Below are 26588 nucleotides of genomic sequence, written 5' to 3'. Positions count from 1 at the left end.
AAGTTTGTAATGAATAATAAGACACTCCTATCACCCTTGGAATTCCAAGAGCTCTATGAGCCTTGTGTCAGGAACCCATGGCAAAGGTCAAATATATTTCCTATTACACTACACATACAAAAAACCAGAACTGAGGGTACACTAAAATGTTAACAGTAGTTAGTCCTGGGAAGTCGTTAGTTGGTTAGTTGCTTGATCTTTGCCATGTTTTTCGTGGTTATACAATTGGATAGATATTCTGTCATCAGAATAGAAATTATCTCTGTTAAGTGTGCTATGTTTCCTAAATTTCCAGACCAGGACTGGCACCCAGCATGTTTCAAAAGATATTTGCACTTGCCCTGATTTGATGGCTCCTGTGTTTCTTACGGTGGTGGAAAGTCAATGAGTCATCATCCCACAGAACAACAACACAAACCTCAGTCTTTTGAAAAAATGTAGACTGCTCTGTTTTTCTTATATGTGGAATATGCTTTAAAATAGATTCCAGATTTCTAGTTAACTGTTTGAATTCTCTAGATGGAATAAAACCAAGCCACTCCACATTCCTTTGCTTTAAAAATAACTCCTGTGTATTTATGGTATATGAACATCATTTCTTAACTTTAACACATATTCTAGCTTTGCCATCCATTTTGAGATCAAATATTGATAGACAATGATGCAATTAGACTTATTGCTTTAAAACTCTGCTGCTTCCTTTAACTTTGTGGTCCTTTTACTCAAAATCGTTCTATATTTTGCCTGTCTGCTATAGTGTTGGATACCAATGATAGATTCCTGAGGAAGATCACGATTGGACAGGCTCCAACGGAGAAGGGTCACACACGGACGGTAACAATTTGTCCCTTTCCAAGGAGATTAGTTCGGAGGCACTAGATCTTGCTGCTTCTCTCCTCCTCCATCCTCTCTCATACGATTGATACTGCCAGGTGTTGTTCTGCCTTCTCCCTTTTAAAATGGAAGTGAGTAGGTGTGTGGCATTGAGCACTCCTGACAGCTTTTGCAATAAATCCCATGTGTCACCTGTGTGTTTTTCCCCCAGCATTTTTTCCTGGAGGTGGAGAGCCCCAAGTGAATATCCTTGCATAGAAATTGATTAAAATTGCTTCTTTTTTGTAGCCATTTCACTGTATATCTCCTTGGTTTAAGAGGTACCATATTGTTCCCTTGTATATGAAGAAAACAATAAGCACATGATTATAAGCGGCCATGATAAAATCATAGCTTTTTGGTCCTACTGTAACATTTATTTAAAAAAATTGACAACTCAGGGCTGGGTGTGGTGGCTCACGCCTATAATCCCAGCACTTTGGGAGGCCGAGGCGGGCGTATCACTTGAGGTCAGGAGTTCGAGATCAGTCTAGCCAAACCCCGTCTCTACTAAAAAAAAATACAAAAATTAGCTGGGCATGGTGGCACGTGCCTGTAATCCCAGCTACTTGGGAGGCTGAGGTGCGAGAATTGCCTCAACCCGGGAGGTGGACGTTGCATTGAGCCGAGATTGTGCCACTGTACTCCAGCCTGGACGACAGAATGAGACTCTGTCTTAAAAAAAAAAAAAATTGACAACTCAGGGTCTTGGAATAATTAATTAATATTTTTTGCTATTAGAAGATTATGTTCATTAAATATTTTGGGTAGTATTCTGTTATTCTATCCTTTTAAGCTATTTGTTTAAGCCTCAGATGTAAAAAAGGATCACTTGCAATTCACACTTCTGGTTTAACACACAGTTTTTGCTAGTGCTTCTTTTCCCTGCCCACAGGCCCAGTTTGATATCTCTGTGGCCAGTGAAATTATGGCTGTGCTGGCTCTCACCACTTCTCTAGAAGACATGAGAGAGAGACTGGGAAAAATGGTGGTGGCATCCAGTAAGAAAGGGGAGCCCGTCAGTGCCGAAGATCTGGTGGGTACCCAGGCATGCCAGGCTTGGCGACATCTGTATCTGTTGTCCTAGGGTCTTTCAGCAGTTATTAATAACAGAATTTAACGCTGTACTTAAGACATTGCAATTAACTCATCAGTTTAATCCTATTTTGCTAATTGCAAGATAATTATGAAATGTTTAAAAAGTACATCAGAGTGAATAATAGGTGGTATGCTTTACTAATAGATCACAAGTCCAGGTGATTTGAGTAACATCTTCATCCTGTGGGCATCTCTAAAAGTGGGCGTATGACTTCAATTTGCAGAGAACATCAAGAGTACCATTGCTTTATCTTTGTTGCTAGTTAGTTCAGCTACACTTTGATGGCTTAATAGAGTGACCTGATGTTAAAAGTTGGTATTGAACTCTTGCGTAATATTGCAGTTTCAGCTTTGGAAGACACATATTGAGTTTGGTATTTATAGAAATGTCTGCCCAGATACCAGAGTTACAAATAACTGAGTACTCTAGGAACAAGCATTGCCATGCTTTAACCGAGTCTAGAATGGATTTCTCACATCAGTCAGCAGCAGAGCTTGATAAAGATGCTTGTTTCCAGAGTCACATGTTTTTCCAGAAATTACATGTGAATGTCATTTTTATTCTATCTGGCAACTTTGGCTGGGCGCGGTGGCTCACGCCTGCAATCCCAGCACTTTGGGAGGCTGAGGCGGGTGGATCACAAGGTCAGGAGATCGAGACCATCCTGGCTAACACAGTGAAACCCTGTCTCTACTAAAAATACAAAAAAATTAGCTGGGCGTGGTGGCGGGTGCCTGTAGTCCCAGCTACTTGAGAGACTGAGGCAGGAGAATGGCATGAACCCAGGAGGCAGAGCTTGCAGTGAGTCGAGATTGCGCCACTGCACTCCAGCGTGGGCAACAGAGCGAGACTGTGTCTCAAAAAATAAATAAATAAATAATTGGCAACTTCCTAGCATATCCAGAAAGAAACCATGAATGGTCTGATTCAGGTGAAAGTATCAGTTGGTCCAAGATGGCTAACATGGGTAAGTCTAGAATGTCAAATATTGGTTTCAGAAGGTTGGGTTTTTTTGCTGGTGGGAGTTCATGCTGCACACATTTGTTTCGTAGGGGGTGAGTGGTGCATTGACAGTGCTTATGAAGGACGCAATCAAGCCCAATCTCATGCAGACATTGGAGGTGAGCAGAGTGACTCCTGCCTTCTTGAATTGGTTTTGGACAGTCAGAGCAGAGTGGTTATAAAGCACACTTAACCTGGGTAGTCGAGACCTTCTCCACTTGCTCATCTCTTTCTTCTCATTCTTCCTCACACCTGTGACTGGGAGGTTACTAAAATAAAAGAGATGACTTTGTATTTTCCCTCTGGGAAGTATTTTTCCTTCTGATTCTAAATCAATTCCATATTCTTGAGTGTATGATCCCACTTTGAAGCAGGATTGGCAACTCAGCTCATGGTGTCCTGGTTTCCACAGGGCACTCCAGTGTTTGTTCATGCTGGCCCGTTTGCCAACATCGCACACGGCAATTCCTCCATCCTTGCAGACCGGATCGCACTGAAGCTTGTTGGACCAGAAGGGTTTGTAGGTTAGTGTTTTTGCAAAACCAGTGAATAGACTGTATATTTCTTTTAACATCAGGGGAATTGGGATGACATTTTTACTGTTGCTTTCCTCCTTACAGTGACGGAAGCGGGATTTGGAGCAGACATTGGAATGGAAAAGTTTTTTAACATCAAATGCCGGTATTCCGGCCTCCGCCCTCACGTGGTGGTGCTTGTTGCCACTGTCAGAGCTCTCAAGATGCACGGGGGCGGCCCCACGGTGAGCAGTGGGTTGAAGTGTCTGATTATCAGCAGTGTGCTGACGGCCGAAAGGAAGTTGGATGACTTCTGCCTGTTTCTTCATTGAGCTGCTTTTATCCTCGTGATTAATAGGCAGCAAAAGCAAGGGATGGGCAGACAGCCCTTGTGTTGGCTGCCTTATCACTCACAGGCACTGTCAGCGCTCAGCATTTTAAGAGGGCCAAAATCGGCTGCCTACCTTTCGGAGGACATCTGACAACATCTAAACTCCTCCAAGGACGTGTGCTTGGCTAGCCCCACAAAAAACTGTTTTACGTTCAGACTGTTCTTTTTAAATCTGCATCCCTCTGTATAGTGACACTGGCAACCAGCCACCCAAACCAGTTAGCTGAGACAGAGGTCAGCCCCGTCTTGAGTAGTTCATGCTGGACAGGGCCTCCACACCCTAGGGAGGCAGCAGGGGAGAGGAGAATGACAGATCTGCCCAGGGCTGCCCTGGTAACAGAGAAACAGGTGGAGACTGGCTCATCCTCACCTCCAGCCTGAATTTTGTATTTCTCTGAATTCTTACTGCTTAGAAATTCCTACTACTCTACTTTTTATCCTAGTATTTTAACACCTTTTCTTTAGGTCCTACATGAAAAGGCATGGTGCTAGTTTTCTGAAATCATTTGAAAAACTATTAAATTCCTGTCCACCAGGAGCTTGTATTGTAACTTAGGAAATAAGGCTTCCCTCACCTACAGGATAAAAATCAAATTTCTTTTGGTCAGGGTTTGTTCTAATGTAGCAGTTCTCTGTTTTGGCCTCAGAACCTCTTTACACTCTTGACAGTTATTGAGGGCCTAAAAGAGCTTTTGTTCATGTGGGTTATAGCTATTGATATTTACCACATTAGAAATTAAAACTGAATTACATGTTAACATAAATAACTTCGTAAACATGAAAATGCACTATCTTTTCCCAACAAAATTTAGGCATTGTCCATTTTTCAGATCTTCTCTGGGTCCGGCTTAATTGAAGATAGCACTTAATCTGTTGTGACATCACATGTCTCATAACATTTGGAAAAGTCCATTATATGCTCAATGAGAGGATGATAATGAGAATAAAAGGGCCATAAGATGTTATGGAATCTTATGGAAATAGTTTTGACCTCATGGAGCCCTTCAAAGGATTGGGTCCCCAGAGCACACTGGGAATGCTGCCATAACAACCCCAGCACCCCATCCAGTCTTAATTATCCCTGAGTGCCAAAGGCACTCCCAACCCAGCACACCCCTTTCTGCTAGTAGCGCAGAATAGACTCCCTTTTTTTTCCCCAGTCACAACTAACATTCCTCTCTCTTACACCCCTCACTCACCCTCACACCATCGCACCTCCTTTCCTTGCTTCCTCCTGACCTCACAGTCAGGATAATGTCCTATAATGCTGTGCATGGAGGGGAACATTTGCACATATGGCTCTGTCAAGGGAGTAGGCGTCCTGCTCCCATTACCTTACTGACGGGAAGCTACGTGTAAGGTCCTTGCTTCTTGCTCTGCCTCCTCATGACCCCTTCTGGAGTTGTAGCATCATGGTCTCACTGCAGTGGGAGAGGACGGAGCTTCCTAATCACTATCCACTGCCCATGGTGGGGCCCATGAAATGGACACCTTCACCCACTTGCTCAATTCTGTGGATGCAACAGGGCTGAGCCATGGCATAGATCAAGACTGGGGGCCGGGGGGCGTTGAGGGGGAGGGTGGCACCAGACATCTCCATCCTTTAGATACACTCTATAAAAGAGAAAGAAAATCCTTCTGTATTGTTTTCCCTCTTGTTTGTATTGACCCTACACCATGGTTCAGCTCCACCAATGCTGGGTTGGCATTGTGGACCAGCTCATGAAACCACAGCAGGGCTCATCACAGGCTCCATCGACAGACATCCCAGGATGACTTCCGCAGGCCCGACCGCTTCCTCTTTCCCCACACTGCCCTTGATTCCCAACCCCACTGCTATGGCCTTCACTCGATGAGTCACTGCATCTGCCTAGGGTACACCCCTTTCCACTTCTCCCACCATCGATCCGGTCCTTCTCACCTGCTTAATTCAGGTCATAGAGGTCTTCCACGCTGCTCAAAGCAGTCGTTTTTGTTCTGTGCTGTGTGATTGGTCACATGCCCTAAGTCCTTAGGGCAGGAAATAATCTTATACTACTGTACAGTCTGCAAGCATTGCAGCCTCTTGCCTTTAACACATGACAAGCACCGTTTTAAGCTAGGAGATTTAAATAGGAAATGCCTCTGACTCTGTTTCTTTTCCTTCCAGGTCACTGCTGGACTGCCTCTTCCCAAGGCTTACATAGAGGAGGTAACCTCAGTTATTTCTCCTCACGTGTCCTAGAAAGCACCACACTTTGAATCAGCATTTCTCCACCTGGCCCGTGTGGAAATGAATGGGTTATTGCTGTGACCCAGGGTGCAGGGTGCCAAAAGGCCTGCAGTGTGCTGAGTAGTTACATTAAATGAGTAGATAGGGAAGATGGGCCTCACAAAACAGAATTGTCCTACATAGGGTGTCAATAAGCCACTGCCCTAGACCAGTGGTTGCTGCTCAACAGCTGATTTTGACCCCGGGGACATTTGGCAATGTCTAGAGACTTTTTTTATTATTACAGCTGGAGGTGAGGAGTGCTACTAGGATCTAGTGGGTAGAAACAGGGATGCTGGCTAAACATCCTTTAATGCACAGGATAGCCCCCTACAACGTTATCCAGCTCAAATGTCAGGAGTGTGAGGCTGAGAAACCCTGTCCTAGACTAATAGCAGTTCCCTTCCATTGTCTTCCCTGCATTGGCTGGGTAAGTTCCAAATGCCGTTCAGATCAGAAACAAGTAGAGACCTTTTTTGAAATGGCTTCTCCTCTCCAGATTTAAATCGATATTAAAGGGCCAAGATACATGGTCAGGATTCTGGTGGTTTTTCTAGACAAAGCTTCCTGGATATTTATAGCATCAAACAGGAAGCTAGAGAACAACTGTGAGCTCAAACCTTTTCATATTTATGTCATTTACCATCAAAGAAACATCTCTGAAGCCAGTTTGGGGTGGTTACAGGAGAGACAGGCCATCATATAAGGTGGCAAGGTCACCTGCTGTCACTGCTAATTCAATTTTTCTGCCTTTTTGGAAGGCTTTTAAATTATCAAGCAATACAGGGTCAGTGTTCAGGCCCCAAATGAAGTATTTCAAAACTGGCTAGAAAAAAATTGCTGGTACCTTGAGTCTGCCTGTCATCTGAGTTATGGTTTGCCTTTTATGGTCATTTGTCTGATTCACGCGTAGGAGGGGAATTCACAGTTCTGGCCCTCCTGCCACCCCACAGCCTTTCCTGTGTCTAATTACAGTGACTGCCCCTAGCTGGCCCAGCTGGTGTCTTCATTTAAGAAATTCTGCTTATTTAAAACTGTTCTTGATCAGCCTTACATATTAATTGGTTTTCATGTAAAGAATTAGCAGTGTTCTTTAGAAGCTCAAATAAATCATAATCTCAGTTTTCAATTATTAAAGGAAAAAAAGCATAAATCATTTATAATGAATCAGTTGTTTTCCACCTTTTATCCTACCCATTTCTGCTTTTTTGGTATCCACAAACATTACTGCTGGGTTTTGCTCATGATTCAGTATATGTATTTTTATAAGACTCTTTTATTTTTAAAATATTTAATGTATTGTTAAGCCTACAATAGTAATATACCCTTTGTAAAAAATAATAAACAAACATTACAAGAATATAATATATGTGAGTTGAGTCCCCTTAACAGTTCAGAGCATATTTCTCAACATTTAAAAAATTATCATGAATTATACGCATGTATTTTTGTTTGTCCTAAAATGGAATAATTAAGCTCTCCATGGTTTTGCACCTTTTAGTACGTCTTGGACAGGTTCCATGTTAACACAGACGGGTCTCACTTTCATAACATCTGCATGATAAATATTCATTGAGTGTATGTATTGTAATTCATTGGCCCAGTCCCCCTTGGAGGAGGTTTATGTTTATAATTTTCCAATGCTACAAGCAGGGCTGCAGTAAACATACTTAAAGGTACATTTCCTTTTTTTTTTTTTTTTTTTTTTTGAGACGGAGTCTCGCTGTGTCTCCCAGGCTGGAGTGCAGTGGCACGATCTCGGCTCACTGCAAGCTCCGCCTCCCGGGTTCACGCCATTCTCCCGCCTCAGCCTCCCAAGTAGCTGAGACTACAGGCGCCCGCCACCACGCCCGGCTAGTTTTTTGTATTTTTAGTAGAGACGGGGTTTCACCATGTTAGCCAGGATAGTCTCGATCTCCTGACCTCGTGATCCACCCGCCTCGGCCTCCCAAAGTGCTGGGATTACAGGCTTGAGCCACCGCGCCCGGCCAAGGTACATTTCCTTAATGGCTTCCCTTTAGTTTGTAGTACTTGGTTTTTTTGTTTGTTTGTTTGTTTGTTTTTTGAGATGGAGTCTCGCTGTGTCACCCAGACTGGAGTGCAGTGGCGCCATCTTGGCTCACTGCAAGCTCCGCCTCCCGGGTTCACACCATTCTCCTGCCTCAGCCTCCCAAGTAGCTGGGACTACAGGTGTCTGCCACCACGTCTGGCTAATTTTTTTGTATTTTTATTAGAGACGGGGCTTCACCATGTTAGCCAGGATGGTCTCGATCTCCTGACCGCGTGAGCTGCCGCGCCTGGCTGGTTTTTGGTTTTTTTTGACGGACAGGGTCTCACTCTGTCACCTAGGCTGGAGTGCAGAGGCGTGATCATAGCTGCAGCCTCTAACTCTTGGGCTCAAGCAGTCTTCCTGCTTCAGCCTCCCAACTAGCTGGAAGAACAGGAACATGCCACCACACCAGGCTAGTTTTTTAATTTTTCGTAGAGACAGGGTCTCCCTATGTTGCCCAGGCAGGCTGGTGTCGAACACCTGGGCGCAAGTGATCCTCCAATCTCAGCCTGCCAAAGTACTGGGATTACAGGTGTGAGCTACCACATCCAGCTCGGTTTTTTTTTTTTTTTTTTTGAGATGGAGTCTTGCTCTTTCGCCAGGCTGGAGTGCAGTGGTGTAATCTCGGCTCACTGCAACCTCCACCTCTGGGGTTCAAGTGATTCTCCTCCCTCAGTCTCCCAAGTAGCTGGGATTAGAGGTGCCCACCAGCACACCTAGCTAATGTTTATATTTTTAGTAGATACGTGGTTTCACAGTGTTGGCCAGTATAGTCTCAATCTCTGGACCTTGTGATCCACCCACTTCATCCCCCTCAAAGTGCTGGGATGACAGGTGTGAGCCACCCCACCAGACCCGGCCTTTTTTTTTTTTTTTTTTTTTTTTTAATTAACTTTTCAGTTGTGGAGACGGGGTCTTGTTATGTTTCTTAGGCTCGTCTCAAACTCCTGGGCTCAAGTGGATTCTCCTGCCTTGGCCTCCCAAAGTCCTGGGATTACAAGTGTGAGCCACTGGGCCCAGCCACTGGCCTGATTCCTAAAGACAGTATTTATCTTATTTCTTGCCCTCATTCACAGCCGAGTTCATTAAAACCTTTGAAAACATCGCTGCTTACTTCATATTTCCTGGCAGTATTTACGGCAGCCATGTAACGAATACCTCTTCTGTGCCAGCCACTATGTTGTTAGACTCTGTCTTCTGATGGAAGGGTCTGTGCTGTGCCGAGTAGAGTCAATTTGTATTATCATACCCCTACGAATACATAAAATCTAAAAACACAATTTGTAAATATAATTTGGGTAAGGGTAACTAACTCCTTTCAAACAGTAAATAAGCTATAATGTTATGGCATAATGACAGCAAATATACCAGCACTTTTTTTCTCGAAGGCTGGGAAACAAGCAGAGCTCCACTCTAGTGTCATAGGCTGGAGTGAAAGCTGCAGTCCTCCATAGCATCCACTCACAGCACTGGAAGAAATGCACCAAGGGACCTTCTCTTCTTTCTTGGCCTCCTTGTCCTGACAGTGAGTGGCTGCTGGCTCAAGGAGGTTGTTTGCCTTTGAAGAAGAACCTGCAGTGGTTTTCAACTCTCTGATCTCGTAGACCTTTCACTGTTGTTTTTATAGAACCTGGAGCTGGTTGAAAAAGGCTTCAGTAACTTGAAGAAACAAATTGAAAATGCCAGAATGTTTGGAATTCCAGTAGTAGTGGCCGTGAATGCATTCAAGTAAGTGTAGAGTGTAAGAGAAAAGGATGAATGTGGAAAATCTTCTGGAGCTGATTGTACAGCACTGCTTTTAGCTTTATTTTGTTTTTCAGTTACTGCTATTAGTTATAGCCTGTGGTTTTAGCCAGCACCATGACAGGCACTGCGTACGTCACAGCGGGCTCACCACCTCACCCACCGAGGGTCCCAAAGTCAGATTCAGCTCCTGTGGGCCCTTTTTCTTTCCACTGGGGGAAGTAACACACAAGCCTGAAGTTCGGTGTTCCTTTTTCAACTTTAGAGGCCTTTTATGCTAACAGAAGGTCATAGGCCTATAGTGTTCCATTATTTTACTCATCTGGTGGGATGTTGTCTTGACAAAGAATTGGGCATATTACACTGGAAGGGGTCATGCAAGAACTTGTGTGGGTTGTTTAGGTATTGCACTGGTGGTCAGGGTTTTGTTATAATGGCCTCACCACAGTAGAATGGGAAGCAAAATTCTTCTTTTTTTTTGAGACCGAGTCTCTCTCTATCGCCCAGGCTGGAGTGCAGTGGCACTATCTCCGCTCACTGCAAGCTCCGCCTCCCAGGTTCACGCCATTCTCCTGCTTCAGCCTCCCAAGTAGCTGGGACTACGGGCGCCCACCACCACGCCTGGCTAATTTTTTGCATTTTTAGTAGAGATGGGGTTTCACCGTGTTAGCCAGGATGGTCTCGATCTCCTGACCTCGTGATCCTCCCACCTCAGGCTCCCAAAGTGCTGGGATTACAGGCATAAGCCACCGCGCCCAGCCAGCAGAATTCTTAAAAGCTAATATTTACTGATTCCTTGTGGAGTGCTGGGAATTTTCCAAGTACTTTACGTGAATTTACCATCTGAGTCTCATGATGTCCCAGTGAAATAAGTGCTGTGATTATTCTCATATTACCCAGGTGGAAAATGAAGCACATAAAGCTTAGGTAACTGGCCAAAAGTTACCAGCTCGTAAGTTTCAGACCTGAGATTCAAACCCAGGCTGAATTTCTTAGTTAATGTTTGTTTATCAGTGGGTGATTCACATGAGGTTTAATGGCAAAAAGAAGACAGACTCTGTCTCTCCAGCTATTTTCCATGCTTTCATATGAAGTGCTTCCTTTACAGGACAGACACAGAGGCTGAGCTGGACCTCATCAGCCGCCTTTCCAGAGAACATGGGGCTTTTGATGCCGTGAAGTGCACTCACTGGGCAGAAGGGGGCAAGGGTGCCTTAGCCCTGGCTCAGGCCGTCCAGAGAGCAGCACAAGCACCCAGCAGCTTCCAGCTCCTTTATGACCTCAAGGTGGGTGATTTGCTGTTTGCAAAAACAAGAAAAAAGACGGAAAGGGCACAGTGAAGTTTCTGTGTGGCTACTTCTATTAGAGCCCCATGCTTCGCAGCTTCAGCCTTGTGGTTTGATTCCCACATAGGTGAGTTACCCAACCACAGCCTGGACTATGACCTGTAGGCAGCCTTCTTTTTATTTCTGAGACAGAGTCTTGCTCTTTTGCCCAGGCTAGAGTACAGAGGCATGATCTCAACTCACTGCAACTTCTGCCTCCTGGGGTAAAGTGATTCTCCTGCCTCAGCCTCCCGAGTAGGTGGGATTACCGGCGTCTGCCACCGTGCCCGGCTAATTTTTTAATTTTTTTAGTAGAAACGGGGTTTCACCATCTTGGCCAGGCTGGTCTCGAACTCCTGACCTCGTGATCCACCCACCTCAGCCTCCCAAAGTGCTGGGATTACAGGCGTGAGCCACTGCGTCCGCCCAGACAGCCTTCTTATAAACATATGCCATTGCTCACTTACAGAGAGGATTTAAGCAGGAATACCTCAGGGTGGCGGGGGAACCGTTGCTCATATCCTAACTTTGAAAAGGGTCAAAGTACAGGTGGCAGAAGAGAAGGTTACGTATAGACCAAATATGTAATTCACTGTAGCCTTTAACACAAGGCACCAACCATGTGGCAGATTGGTAAGGGGCTGCATCGAGCTTACAAAATTTTTCTGATGGCTTTTCAGTAAAGGGGGAAAGAAGTGGGCCCCCAGGCTCACTTCCCAGTAAGGTGCTGCCTCAATTTCAGGGCCCTCACATGCAAAACCAAAGTACTCCAGGAAGCTTCATCATTTTTTCCATCACTAAGCAAATTAAATTACACCTGGTCTAAGTAGAGCCCTGTTTACTCTATGATACAATAAAGTTAATTCAGGAAAAGGTTGTTCTTATTACAGGGTTGTGTTTTGTTTTCATTTATCTGTCCAATGTATTTCAGGATGTGATTTGACATTAAGTAGTATGGAAAAAACAATTGGAAACTTTGTTACGAATATGAGATATATGCTGTAGTTAATTTTCCTATTCTCTAGGCTAGTTTTTGGCTTGGTTTTTTTGTGTGTTTGTTTTTTGTTTTAAGACAGCGTCTTGCTCTGTTGCTCAGGCTGGAGTGCTGTGGTACAATCATGGCACACTGCAGCCTCAACCTCCTGGGCCCAAGTGGTCCTCCCACCTCAGCCTCCTGAGTAGGTGGGACCACAGACATGTACTACCAAGCCTGGCTAATTTGTTTTATTGGCCGGGCGCAGTGGCTCACCCCTGTAATCCCAGCACTTTGGGAGGCCGAGGCGGGTGGATCACCTAAGGTCAGGAGTTGGAGACCAGCCTGGCCAACATGGTGAAACCCCATCTCTACTAAAAATAAAAAAAATTAGCTGGGGCTGGAAGGTTGAGGCAGGAGAATCGCTTGAACCTGGGAGGTGGAGGTTGCAATGAGCTGAGATCGCACCACTGCACGCACTCTAGCCTGGGCAACAAGTGCGAAACTTCGTCTCAAAAAAAAAAAGTTTGTTTTATTTTATTTTTCTTGTAGTGACTGGGTCTCCCTATATTGCTCAGGCTGGTCTTGAACTCCTGGGCTTAAGTGATCCTCTTGCCTCAGCCTCCCAAAGTGCTGGGATTATAGGCATGAGCCACTGTGCCTGGCCTGGCTTGGTTTTTAATAGATAATCATAGACTTTCAAAAATAGCCCTGAAAAACCAGAAGGAATAAACTTATTACTCTTGAGTTTTAGTGTTCTCTTATTTCTCTTTGCTTCTTGCAGATATAATACACTTACAGTTAATTAACATTGACATTGATATTCTCCTGTTGAGCTTTGGTTTTATAGACAAGTTTTAAAATCTGTTCAGCAATCATCTTTTTAGAAAAATGCCATAAACCCAAATTTGTACACAAATGCAAAGCATTTATAGGCACCCTCTCCACGCTCCCATGCATAGCACCCAAGACTGGAAACCCAGTCCTTGAAAACCAGCAGAAGACCTGGAAGAGCAGGGACATATGGACTTTAGAACCCATTTCTACTTGCAACTTTTATCCATTCTGGCAAACAGGAGGCTGCCACTTTTTGTCTTACTCAGCGTCTGCTAGTCTTAAATCACCCTTCAACCAAAGTGCTTTTGCTTCAGAAGTTCTAAATGTGCCTTGGCATTTATAGAGCTCCAGTTATGAGATGCATATGAAAATAATCTGTTTCATCTTTATAAAGTCCTTATTGAAGATTCACTTTATTCATGTCCATTATACAAAGCCCCTTCATAAATTATCACTATTTAGTTCAAAAGGGAATTTTTGTTTTTATAGATATAGATTATTGCTCCTTTTAAAAACAAAACTTGGCTGGGCGCCGTGGTCACGCCTGTAATCCCAGCACTTTGGGAGGCTGAGGCAGTGGATCACCTAAGGTCAGGAGTTCGAGACCAGCCTGACCAAAATGGTGAAACTCCGTCTCTACTAAAAATATAAAATTAGCCAAGCGTGGTAGCACACGCCTGTGATCCCAGCTACTTGGGAAGCTGAGGCAGGAGAATCGCTTGAACCCGGGAGGCAGAGCTTGCAGTGAGCTGAGATGACGCCATTTCACTCCAGCCTGGGCAACGAGTGCAAAACTCTGTCTCAAATAAATAAATAAATAAATAAATAAATAAATAAATAAATAAAAACTTGCCTAATATGTTCTTTTAGCTTTAGTTGCTAGGGAGTATAAAGCCAGATATATTGCCTAATTTTTGTAATTTGCTCATCCAAATTACCCATGAGTAGCTTTCCTTCTCATTTCCTTTAGGCAACCTCTCCCTATGCTGTTCTCTCTGAATCTTAATGCCCTGAACTAGTCTACACAGCATTTAAGAAACCAGCTCCACTTCTCTGAAGGCTTTGCCCCAGAGGAAACAGCTCATGGGACTGAGCCCTCACCAGCCAGACCATTGGTCTCTGTCCACTGCACTGTTTGCTTCAGGTGCCACAGAAAGTAGACACACCCAATGCGTGTTGATCATGTAAATCACTGGGTTGTTTTTTCCAATACCTAGGTGATTTTGCTTTTATGATTATTTCCTAATTCCTGGTGTTTGCACTTAATCAGTTGTGTTAAGGGTAGCATCTGCCTCTCATATACAAACTGGGAATTATGTAGATGGACATTGGTTGTCTTATTTCATAAACAGTGTCCCCAGATCTGGTTTGACAGGACTGATCTCCAGTATTAGAACACCTACTTTTTAATTTTTATTATTTAAAAATTTTTATTTTTTAAAGAGACAGAGTGTTGCCATGTTGCCCAGGCTGGTTTCAAACTCCTAGGCTCAAGTGATCCTCCTGCCTTGGCCTCCTCCCAAAGTGCTGGGATTATAGGGATGAGCCACCATACCCAGCCTGAACATCTACTTTTTATTTATGAAGAAATAATTATTCTTGGGTAGTCAGCAATACTGTTTATGATGTACTTAGCAAGAGATTTTAAATATGTACTTACATAAAACCTTAATATATATTAATGCATGTGTGTATCTATATCTATATATATAATATATGTATGTGTATATATATGTATGCATATATAGATATAAAAACTTTACCTCTGTGGGACATTTTCACTTATAAAATCTGAGGCTTGATATTAAAAGAAAGTGTTCCTGGCCGGGCGAGGTGGCTCACACCTATAATCCCAGCACTTTGGGACGCCAAGGCGGGCAGATCACCTGAGGTTGGGAGTTCGAGACCAGCCTGACCAACATGGAGAAACTCTGTCTCTACTAAAAATACAAAATTAGCTGGGCTTGGTGGTGCATTCCAGTAATACCAGCTACTCGGGAGGCTGAGGCAGGCGAATCGCTTGAACCCGGGAGGCAGAGGTTGCAGTGAACTGAGATCGCGCCATTGCACTCCAGCCTGGCTGGAATTGCATCTCAAAAAAAAAAAAAAGGAAAGAGAAAGTGTTCTTAACCCAATCAACCTCAAACTATTTGCATATATATATATTTATATAAAAACCATCTTCTGCCCCTTTTAGGGACTCTGACCTAGAATGTGGCTATGTCCTGGTTAAATGTCCTCACATGTGTCCAGTCATGGTGTCACCATCTCTTTCTTGTGCTTTAGCTCCCAGTCGAGGATAAAATCAGGATCATTGCACAGAAGATCTATGGAGCAGATGACATTGAATTACTCCCCGAAGCTCAACACAAAGCTGAAGTCTACACAAAGCAGGTAGATTTTTGGTTAGTTTGTCCTTTAACTCTTTGCAAAGCAGGCCTGGAGTCACAATCTCTGGGTCCTCCCAACCCTGGCAAGTACCCATTGCTTCACTTCTGTGGGTGGCAGCCTTCTCTCCTCTGAAATTCTGGGTTTGGATTAGGCGGCACAGTCCCTGGTTCTTTATTTACCCATAGGCGGTATATGAATGTGTAGAAATCCATGAGGAAATACAGAATGTCTTACCAAAATATTGAGAATGTCTCCAGTTTTTGTTTTTTTGTTTGAGACAAGGTCTGGCTCCATTGCCCAGGCTAGAGTGCAGTGGTACAATTTCAGCTCACTGCAGCCTCTGACTCCTAGGCTCAAGCAATCCTCCCACCTCAGCCTCCTGAGTAGCTGGGCCTACAGGCACGCACCACCACACCTGGCTAATTTTTGTGTTTTTTGTAGGGATGGAGTTTCGCCATGTTGCCCAGGCTGGTCTCGAACTCCTAGGCTCAAGCAGTCCACCCGTCTCAGTCTCCCAAAGTGCTGGAATTTACAGTCATGAGCCACTGCACCTGACCCTCTCCAATTTTATTCTCATATCTACTCCAAACTGTTATTTTAAATTGGTTTTATGTTATTTCCATAGATGGAAATAAAATATTCACTTGTGGACTACAGTTGTGAGTACATAACTCCCTCACTCAACAGAGTTCTTTTTTTTGTTTTTTGGCATAATAAATAAGCTGGAGGACAGCAAGGTAGAGATGTATATAAAGGGAGTTGGATGTTTCAAATAAATGGAAGGAAGAATCCATGTAATCACAGGGCCCAGATGGTCACTGCTGTGTTGTCATCTTTTCATTTGTCTTCCCTTCTTTCCCCAGGGCTTTGGGAATCTCCCCATCTGCATGGCTAAAACACACTTGTCTTTGTCTCACAACCCAGAGCAAAAAGGTGTCCCTACAGGCTTCGTTCTGCCCATTCGCGACATCCGCGCCAGCGTCGGGGCTGGTTTTCTGTACCCCTTAGTAGGAACGGTAAGTGTGTGCTGCAAGGGAGGAGCGGGCGCATCTGCACTTCTTGTCTGAAGTGTGTTGCTGAAACCATCAAGCAAATGCCAAGTGAGCAGAGTTCGCTGCCCAGAAGAAAGTTGGAATCACGCCTATTATGATTGCTGTGGATCATAAGCTATAAAGCAGGACCTATATAGCTCTTGCTGTGGACCATCTTGGTGTCAATTCAAGAATGATGCCATGACTACTCATACTGAATAAAAAATTGTTTCCCAGGGGCAGTATGCCCTTCACTGAATCTAGGATGATCCCAGTTGATAGGCTGGGGTAGTGCTAACATAATCACAGTTAATGTTTATTGGGAGCCTTACATAGATTAACTCAGTCCCCCAACAGCCCTAGGAGGTAGGGACAGAGGTTTTATACCCCCAGGGTCTTGCTGACAGGCCTAGAACTTATGCCTGAAATTCAGCGGGTTTATTATTTTTGAGTAAGGAATTTCCCCATTAAAAAATGCAAATGGGACCCTTGAGATATGAAAGGTGAGGTTGCTTATTTACACTTCAAGGTGAACGAGGTATCCAGTGCTTTCTTATCTTACAGATTTTATGCATATTCAAGGAAGAATATTGCCAATTGGGAAACAGAGGGGAGGGATGCTTAAGGACATAATCATAGTTTGGGCTGACATTGTTCCAAGGTTAGCATGGATCCTGAATCTAGGTTATCCCCTAAATCTGCCCCGTATCCTATATCTACAGATTATACTGCCATGCAATATAGGATTGAAATATTAAACTAAACCAACACACATGGAAAAGAAACCAACATATCTCCTTTTAGATTTATGTCATTCTTTCAGTATGGTAAGAAAGTGGTAGGAGGTGGCATTATAGAGTTGAAAACATAGGACATTAGAGCTGAATCCATTTTCACCTCCAGATCTTGGCCTTGGGCAAATTATGAAAGGTGAGAGCCCTGCTGCCCTCAGTTCACACTGTAGGGCAACATCATCACATCACAGTGGTGCTTAGCACAAATGCCTGCATCTCACTGCCTCCTTAGCCCTCTAGAGAGCAGGAGGCTGAGCTTTGCTATGATGTACATCAGTCTCCAGGATTTGTAGAAATCCCCTTTGGTAGGAATGTTCCACCATTTTTTCCCAGCACCTTGAATACTGCAGAAATATGTGGTGGTCTTTTTGGAGAAGTTGTCAGCAACTACCAGCTGAAAGAGGCGTAGCTGTACTCTTTCTTGTCACTTTTGATCTTCACATGAAGAGAAGGATAACAGTAGAGGTGAAAGCAAATCTGGAAGCAGTCAGGCCAGTAAGAGTCAGGCTGTAAGGTGGAGAGAGACACAGCCTGCCCAACTCAAGACTTTCTCATTTAGAACAAAGTATGCGTCAGAGGCCTTCAACTTTAAGTTGGACCAAGATGTTTCCACACATGATCAAATGGTTTAATCACTATTCCAACACCTTCCAGTTGCCGTTGGAGCCTTAACAGGACTCAGATTATTTGAATATTTTCTATATTAATTCAAAGTGTGATGGCTTCTTTTCAGAACTTTATATCTAAGTTCATACATGTGTGTACACATAATATTTTCTTTTTTTGTATATTTTCTGATTATCAGTGACCAGTGTTTAGGAGGGAAAATCCTCTTGAGGAACGAGTGAAAATATCAAAAATCCTACTCATCACTGTTTGTGGAACCATCTTTAGGGTTTTCTGCTGACATGTACATGTATGTCTACAACAATGGGCATGTGTCTTTTATCTTTATAATGTCATCTTCTGGTTTTTCTGCTGGGTCTAAGGACCCATCCTTTCCTTTCTCCTACTTGTCTCACACCTAGCACCTCCTTACCTCTTACACGATATGAGAATATAAACCAGTTGTCAGATCCCTGTAATGTTTTGGGGAATATTGACTGGTACTCAGAAGTCAGTCAGAATGAGGTTTTCTAAAGTATTGATGATGTTTTGTGTTACAGAAGATGACTCATTCTTTTTTAATAACCTTTTTATAGTTAAGTTTTAGAGTAACCTAAGCTGTTTTCCTGTCTAGATTTAATTTGGAACTTGTGTGTATTCATTATATAGGACATTGTTACAGATAAAAATATACTGAGTTTTCACTTGCAAGCCATACATATTTGCATCTAAGTAGAAATTTGTCAAAGCTGAGTCTTTAGAAAAGCAGTGAGTACAAATATAATTTGTAAGCATTACAAGTTTAGTTTTAGAAGGCCATTTTGGGCCAGTAAGAATAGTGATTATAAAACCGTCTAGATTATGTACAAAAGTGTCTTGGCCCAAGTTAAAGGATACTAACTCCTACCGTCGTGTTGCTGAAGCAAAAATCACATGGGCAGCTCAGCTAGCAAGACTGAATAAAACAAAATTTAAAAGCAGACAAGCCCCGCACCTCCTTTTGGTCTTGCAAAGTGTGAGCTGAGGAGGTGAGTGAGCAACTCCTGCACTACCCAGCACTCATGCGTGTAAGGTGAAGGTGGAAACACCTCCTGCTACTGCTTGTGACCACATGGAAGATGACCGCGAAGGCTGGCATTTGGTTTGCAGAAGGACATGAGGAATCACTTTTTTTTTTTTTTTTTTTTGAGATGGAGTCTCGCTCTGTCACCCAGGCTGAAGTGCAGTGGCGCAATCTCAGCTCACGGCAACCTCTGCCTCCCAGGTTCAAACAACTCTCCTGCCTCAGCCTCCCGAGTAGCTGGGATTACAGGGACACGCCACCATGCCCAGCTAATTTTTGTATTTTTAGTAGAGACCGGATTTCACCATGTTGGTCAGGCTGGTCTTGAATTCCTGAACTTGGGTGATCCACCTGCCTCGGCCTCCCAAAGTGCTGGGATTATAGGCATGAGCCACCACGCCCACCTGGGATCAGTTTCTGAGTTTTTTTTTGTTTTGTTTTGTTTTTTTTTTGAGACGGAGTCTTGCTCTGTCGCCGAGAATGGAGTGCAGTGGCCGGATCTCGGCTCACTGCAAGCTCCGCCTCCCGGGTTTACGCCATTCTCCTGCCTCAGCCTCCCGAGTAGCTGGGACTACAGGCACCCGCCACCTCGCCCGGCTATTTTTTTGTATTTTTTACTAGAGACGGGGTTTCACCGGGTTAGCCAGGATGGTCTCGATCTCCTGACCTCGTGATCCGCCCGTCTCGGCCTCCCAAAGTGCTGGGATTACAGGCTTGAGCCACCGCGCCCGGCCATAAGTCTGAGTTTTTTAACAGGATTAGTGACTTGATTTTTAATATGTAACAAGAAGAGTACCCACTTTATTGACAACTATAAAATGATGTTCTATCTTTGTGCCTTGGGCTTTCTTTCTGAAGGAAAAGTGAAAGTAAAGATGACTTTACGTTTATTTTAGACATGGCCTTGCTCTGTCGCCCAGGCAATGGGATGATCATGGCTTACTGCGGCCTCAACCTCCTAGCCTCAAGCAGTCCTCCTGCCTTAGCATCCCAAGTAGCTGGAACTACAGGCACATGCCATCATACCCAGCTAATTTTTTATTTTCTGTAGAGGTGGGGGTCTCACTATGTTGCCCAGGGTGGTTTAGAACTCCTGGCCTCAAGTGTTCCTCACCTCAACCTGGTATTACAGGCGTGAGCCACTGTGCCCAGCTTTAGTTTATTTGTAATGCTTTTTTACATCCTAGATGAGCACAATGCCTGGACTCCCCACCCGGCCCTGTTTTTATGATATTGATTTGGACCCTGAAACAGAACAGGTGAATGGATTATTCTAAACAGGTAAGTTGTTACTGGGTAAGAATTTTGCTTTTTTCCTTATGTAGCTTATTTATGAATTATAGAGCTCAAACTGACGCTACAAAAAATCACATTCTAATGCTTTCAAAACATTTCTTTTCAGACTTCCCTGAGGGGAGAGGGGATAGGAATGAGAGTTGGCAATAACCAATGAGTTGAAATATTTATATTTCAACACATTTTTGGAAGAAGTGCAGCATGGCTTGTCACAGGTTGACAGTGTAGGGGAGAAAACTGCTGTCCAATAAACTACAGAGGAAACTACAGGAGGCGTTAGACTCCCTCTGCTGAAGCCCCAGGAGGCTTGGGGTTCAGAGTTGATGACACATTGCAGGTCAGGAACAGCTGACGGTCTATATACTCTGAATAGGGAGTTAGAAGGCAAGAGTTAGTAAATGTCTTAGGAAGTATAATAGAAAAGAGAAGGAAACAGGACCAATCTGGAAGTTCTTAGGGCCTTAGGTGAAAGGGCCCTGAGTACCGACTACAGTGAGTGACGTTGCATTGTTTGATATTTTTGAAATTTCAACAGGACGTGTCTCTCCTTAGGCAGGTCCTTGGGGCTGAAGAAGCAAGCTGCAGTGTGCACTTATATTCCTAGACACGTCCTGTTGAAATTTCAAAAATGTCAAACATGAAAATCCCAACATCTTTCTCCAGAGAATAAAAAAGTGGCTTGCCTATGAAAAAAATGAGAACTAGACTTAACACCCGTCTTATTGGCAATAAGAAGCTTTTAGACAATGGAGGAGTGTCCTGTAAGGTCACAGGGAAGATGACTTTCAACATGTGCTCACACCTAACCGAATCTATCTGGATGTTTTCAGACATGTGAGGGTTTGCTGCCCCACATCTCTTCCTAAGAAGTTATTTAGCAATGTACTTAGCAAAATGAGGAATTAACCAAGAAAAAAGGAAGACACGAGTTTTGGGAAACTGAAGCCTCATTTGCACATTAGTGAAGGGGCATTCTGATAAGCATACAAATGACCTAGAGTTACAAATCCAGTGTGGAACAGGATGGGGAAGCACCTGAGAAAAACTAGAAAAAGCTAGAAAAGACAAGGATATCAAATGGTCATAGTACAAAACAAAAGCTCTTGCATTATTTGAGAAAGTTAAGGTCCAAGTAGAAGCAAACTGTAGTTTGATGCTAGAACACTATTCAAGTCCATTTATGGACATGTCCTAGAAGAGCTGGTGGTGGGAAAGGATGTAAACGTTAACAACTTTGGCAATGTGAGTGGGTAATGGTGCAGTATGGAAGGAACAGGAAACATTTCAGTGCTTAGAGAAAACATTATTTCTTGTTTGTTTTTCCTTCCAGATCCTCATCCATCTTCAAGAAGCTGCTTTGAAAGTCTGGCCAGTGTCTATTCAGGCCCACTGGGAGTTAGGAAGTATAAGGAAGCCAAGAGAAGTCAGCCCCTGCCCAGAAACTAATAGTAGGAGTTTCCCCGGAAGTCATTTTCAGCCTTAATTCTCATCATGTATAAATTAACTTAAATCATGCACATGTCTATTTACTTTAGTGACGTTCCACAGAATAAAAGGAAATAATTTTGCCATCTTGGTGTTGCAATATGAATTACAGCCTTAACAGACTGTGCCACAGGTCTCTGCCGTCCTTTGTGAGCTCATTTGTCAGGTAGACCCTTGGGCTGAAGATGCAAGTTGCAGTGTGCCCTTTATGATACTGTTGTGTTTAGAGGGAAATATATGCATGCTTGTGTATTTCTGAGAGGACACACAATTCAGGGGACCTCCTGAGAGGGTCGGGTTGGAAGCTAATGACTTACCTTTTTATCTTATACCTTTCTATGTTGTTGAATTTTGTTTTTCTACCCTGAGGAAGTATTGCTTATACAAGTTTTTGCCTGAACTTCCTTGGAATTCCCATTTCTGTCACAGCTTTAGCACTCTATGTTTAGAGTTCTCAAGAAGGATGGTCATACAGCACCAGCCTTAGGTGAGCCTCTATTCTGTTGGTGCAGCAAGTATTCATTGAATTTCTTCTAAATGCCTGGGCTCTACCCTTCCCTACAGACTTTCTTTTTTTTCTTTTCTTTTTTTTTTTGAGACGGTGTCTCTGTCACCCAGGCTGGAGTACAGTGGCGCAATCTCGGCTCACTGCAATCTCCATCTCCTGGGTTCAAGCGATTCTCCTGCCTCAGCCTCCCAAGTAGCTGGGATTATAGGCATGAGCCGCCATGTCTGACCTAGACTTTCTTTTTCCTAAAACATTAGGTTGGTAAAAACCACAATTACTTTTGCACCAACCTAGTATTTTTTTTCCTCCTCTTCTGGCTGGGCGTGGTGGTGGCTCATGCCCATAATCCCAGGACTTTGGGAGGCCTACGTGGGCGGATCACTTGAGGTCCGGAGTTCAAGACCAGCTTGACCAACATGGTAAAACCCTGTCTCTACCAAAAATACAAAAATTAGCTGGGTGTGGTGGCAGGCACCTATAATCCCAGCTACTTGGGAGGCTGAGGCACGAGAATTGCTTGAACCCAAGAGTCAGAGGCTGTAGTAAGCTAGGATCATGCTGCTACACTCCAACCTGGGAGACAGAGCTAGACTCTGTCTAAAAAAAAAAAGAAAATATTTTTCCTTCTCTTCTTGTTCTTTATCTTCTATCTCTGTTCTTCCTCTCCCATTTGTTTCCTTCCCTTTTCCCCTCTGCCTTCCTCCACTGGATCCTTCCAGAGTATGCTGCATGTCACTGGTGCCAGTGCTAAACCCTGCTGATGTTGGCAGAGCAGTATTTTTCCCAGTGACCTTGGTTTTATTATTTTTAATTCCCTAGGTCCACATCAATGTTGTAATACAGTCAATTTTACAGTCCACAGAAATGATAGCAGTGCCTTGAGAGGCATATGGCAAAGGGGTCACAATGCAGAGCCCCAGCTCTGTGGCGCAGAGCCTCACCCACCTCCCTGCCTCCACATCCTCACCATGGAAATAGGAGCACTGTTGGTACCTACCTCGTGAGGGCGGTTCTGGAATTACTCAAACACATCATCTAAGATGCTTTGTACAGGGCCTGGCACATTGTAAGCACTTGTCAGTTCCTGTTGCAAAGCATCATCCAGGCCCTGTTTGCACAGTTAATTGCTTCTGGTACTTTTTTTTTTCTGGTGGGGGTGACAAGAGTCGTGCTTTGTTGCCCAGGCTGGAGTGTAGTGGCGTGATCTCGGCTCACTGCAACCTCTGCCTCCCAGGTTCAAGTGATTCTCCCGCCTTAGCCTCCCAAGTATCTGGGATTACAGGTTCGCACCACCATGCCTGGCTAACTTTTTGTATTTTCAGTAGAGATGGGGTTTTGCCATGTTGGCCAGGCTAGTCTCAAACTCCTGGCCTCAAGTGATCCTCCCACCTTGGCCTCCCAAAGTGCTGGGATTACAGGCGTGAGCCACTGTGCCCGACTGCTTTCTAGTACATCTCTTAAATGTCCTATGAAACTTCACCTGGAATGGGATTTGCTGGGAATTAATTTTATAGACAAGGGAAGGATACAGTCTTGTTAGATATGGTGACTTAAAGATCATCTTAAAGGATTTAGGTTTTCTTATATTGCCAAAAACCACGTGGGTTTAAATCCTCAATACTGGTAGGGGCTGGGCATGGTGGCTCACACCTGTAATCCCACCACACTCAGCTGAGTTTTGGAGTTTTGTTTTTTGTAGAGATGGGGTCTCACTGTCTTGTCCAGGCTGCTGAGGCAGGAGGATCACTTGAGCCCAGGAGTTCAAGACTAACCTGGACAAGTCAGACCCCATCTCTACAAAAAACAAAACCCCAAAATTCAGCTGAGTGTGTGGTGCACGCTTGTAGTCCTAGCTGCTTGGGAGACTGATGTGAGAGGTTTGCTTGAGCCCAGGAGTTGGAGGCCACAGTGAGCTATGACTGAGCCATTGCACTCCAGCCTGCACAACAAAGCAAGACCCTCTGTCAAAATAAAAAAGAACTATAGAAGCACTCGTGCTTGGGGTAACTATTAGCATGTGCTGGCAGAGAAGGTCTAGTGCCTTCACCTTGGTGCTAAGAGTCCCTCCAGAGAGTGCCTTCCCCGTGCCCTTTCTCTTCTCTGGGCTGCTAATGCCTTCCTTCCCCATATTAGTAATATTACTGATAAACAAATTGTGCATTCTGTGATCTCACTTCAGAGACTGTTTCTGTGCATTGAAGATGTACATACAGTCTTAATTCAAAAGAGATAACATTCATGTGCTGCCACATTAAACAGATTGCAACAGTATTACTACTGAGTTTGTGTTGACTGTGCAACCCTCATGGTGCCCAGGAACAGATGAAACCACCAGAGACTTGGAGCCTCAGGTTCATTCAATAGCATCCCAGGGAACGGGGTTGAAGGGCTTACTCCCAGAAGGCCTCTGAAATGTAAGAGCTATTAACAAGGAGTTGTAAGTCATTTTTGGTAGCTATAGGCCCAGGCAGTGGGTAGGTAGAGATCAAGATGGGAGAAATGGTAAGATCAGTAGAGTATTGTTCAGATAAATATGTAAGCTGTTTTATTGGCACACTGTATCTGGTGATATTAACATGATAAGCTATAGTCTGGATACCAATTTCTCATCAGATTGGAGAAATATATTTATAGCCTATTTCCTGTTATATAATGAAAAGCTACTAATGGGGTAGTAGACAATGATATGGGTAATAGCTTAAACAGCCTTCGTTGTCACTTACCTGAATTCAGGAATGACAGGTTTCTTTCATGCATGAGGTACTGGATACATTAAACACACACACATACAGATATAGCATTGAGTTCTAGTCATATCCTAAAGAAAAACCATGGTGCGCTATGTTATAGTGTGTGAGTGACTCTGTGTGTGTATGTGTGTTGGTGGAGGTCAGGGATGACTTGTTTGTAATATACCTTAAGGAAGTCTGTCTGAATTTGCCCTTTAAATACTAAATTAATTCACCTCTTACCTCAAACTGCCTTTCAGTTCCCTTTTACTAATTCTGTTTAAAAGAAAGGCAAGTGAAGGCCGGGCGTGGTGGCTCACACTTGTAATCTTAGCACTTCAGGAGATCAAGGCAGGAGAATTGCTCAGGAGTTCAAGACCAGCCTGAGCTCAGGAGTTCAAGACCTGAGCTCAGGAGTTCAAGACCAGCCTGGGCAACATAGGGAGACCCCCATCTCTACAAAGAAAAAAAAGAAGAACCTGGGCATGTGGTCGCATACCTGTGGTCCCAGCTACATGGGAGGCTGAGGTGGGAGGATTGCTTGAGCCAGGGATTGTACCACTGCACTCCAGCCTGGGCAACAGAGCAAGACCCTGTCTCAAATAAAAATAAGACAGCTATTCTACCCTGTCTTCACTTAAATAAGCTCATCTTATTTTTTGCCTGAAACTCTTGCAAACTCCCAGGACTGCTAGTTTTGAGATACCTTGGATCTCAATAAAGAATAGTTCTCAATTGCTTATGAGTATAATGTATTTCTTTTGGCTTAAAGTTCAACACTGGCAACAAGTAGGGCTAGCAACCCATAGAGAGATACGAAGACCATTTCTGTAGGCGTGTTTGCTGAGTGAAGAAGGCTGACTGAATTTTTTTTTTTTTCTTTTGAGACAGGGTCTCACTTTGTTGCCCAGGCTGGCGTGCAGTGGTACAGTAGTGGCTTACAGCAGCCTTGACCTTCTGGGCCCAAGTGATCCTCCCATCTCAGCCTCCTGAGCTCCTGAGTAACTGGGACCATAGGTGCACCACCATGCCCAGCTAATTTTTAAATTTTTTTTGTCTCCCTATGTTGCCAAGGCTGGTCTCAAACTCTTGGACTCAAGCCATCCTCCTGCCTTGGCTTCCCAAAGTGCCGGGATTACAGGTGTGAGCCACTGCACCCGGCCCTGAATTCTTAATTACAACTAAACTAGATGCTTGTGGATTTTCCTGTTTTACAACTCTTGCCTCTTTTATCTGTAAATTTAAGATCTTGACAGTTTGTTTATATTTGGCTTTGCTTTTGTGTCCCAAGAGTTCTTTCCGTGATAAGCCTATGTGGAAACTATGGAACCTTACAAATATAAAACATTTCCAGAAAAACATACAAAAATGGACACCTGACATTTACACTCCCTAAGATCGTGATCCTCTTGAAGAAAGGAGATGAACGCGGCTGCTTTTCAGTAGTTCTTCACTGCACCTTACCAGGTTCTTCATCTGGATGCTATGCTGTGAGGGCCTGAGGAGGAGGCTGGGATTGTGATGGATCCTACTGGATTTTACAGCTGGAGCTCCCAGGAATGCCCTCATAGGGAATGTCCTGAAGGGAATCATGGGTAACTTGTAAGCTACCTCAACTTATTTTTG

General features: G+C 43.9%; 1 protein-coding gene across 2 annotated transcripts in view; it reads left to right on the top strand.

Moving 5' to 3' along the window:
• Nucleotides 1–21813, top strand: part of LOC105473695 (methylenetetrahydrofolate dehydrogenase, cyclohydrolase and formyltetrahydrofolate synthetase 1) — a 73131-nt gene extending 51318 nt beyond the window's left edge. For both annotated transcript variants that reach the window (XM_071100020.1, XM_011727624.2), the window contains 12 exons: nucleotides 758–834; nucleotides 1769–1909; nucleotides 3025–3093; nucleotides 3387–3498; nucleotides 3595–3734; nucleotides 6030–6071; nucleotides 9809–9909; nucleotides 11033–11210; nucleotides 15346–15453; nucleotides 16314–16466; nucleotides 20132–20225; nucleotides 21571–21813. In XM_071100020.1, the coding sequence (XP_070956121.1) occupies nucleotides 758–834; nucleotides 1769–1909; nucleotides 3025–3093; nucleotides 3387–3498; nucleotides 3595–3734; nucleotides 6030–6071; nucleotides 9809–9909; nucleotides 11033–11210; nucleotides 15346–15453; nucleotides 16314–16466; nucleotides 20132–20221 (1211 nt within the window). In that variant the 3' untranslated portion in view covers nucleotides 20222–20225; nucleotides 21571–21813. The remainder of the gene's footprint in view (nucleotides 1–757; nucleotides 835–1768; nucleotides 1910–3024; nucleotides 3094–3386; nucleotides 3499–3594; nucleotides 3735–6029; nucleotides 6072–9808; nucleotides 9910–11032; nucleotides 11211–15345; nucleotides 15454–16313; nucleotides 16467–20131; nucleotides 20226–21570) is intronic.
• Nucleotides 21814–26588: the final 4775 nt, after the last annotated feature.

This window comes from Macaca nemestrina, chromosome 7 (genome assembly GCF_043159975.1).
Source record: "Macaca nemestrina isolate mMacNem1 chromosome 7, mMacNem.hap1, whole genome shotgun sequence".
Taxonomy (NCBI): domain Eukaryota; kingdom Metazoa; phylum Chordata; class Mammalia; order Primates; family Cercopithecidae; genus Macaca; species Macaca nemestrina.
Note: the sequence above shows the minus strand (reverse complement) of the source record. Positions and strands in the feature narration are given on the sequence as shown.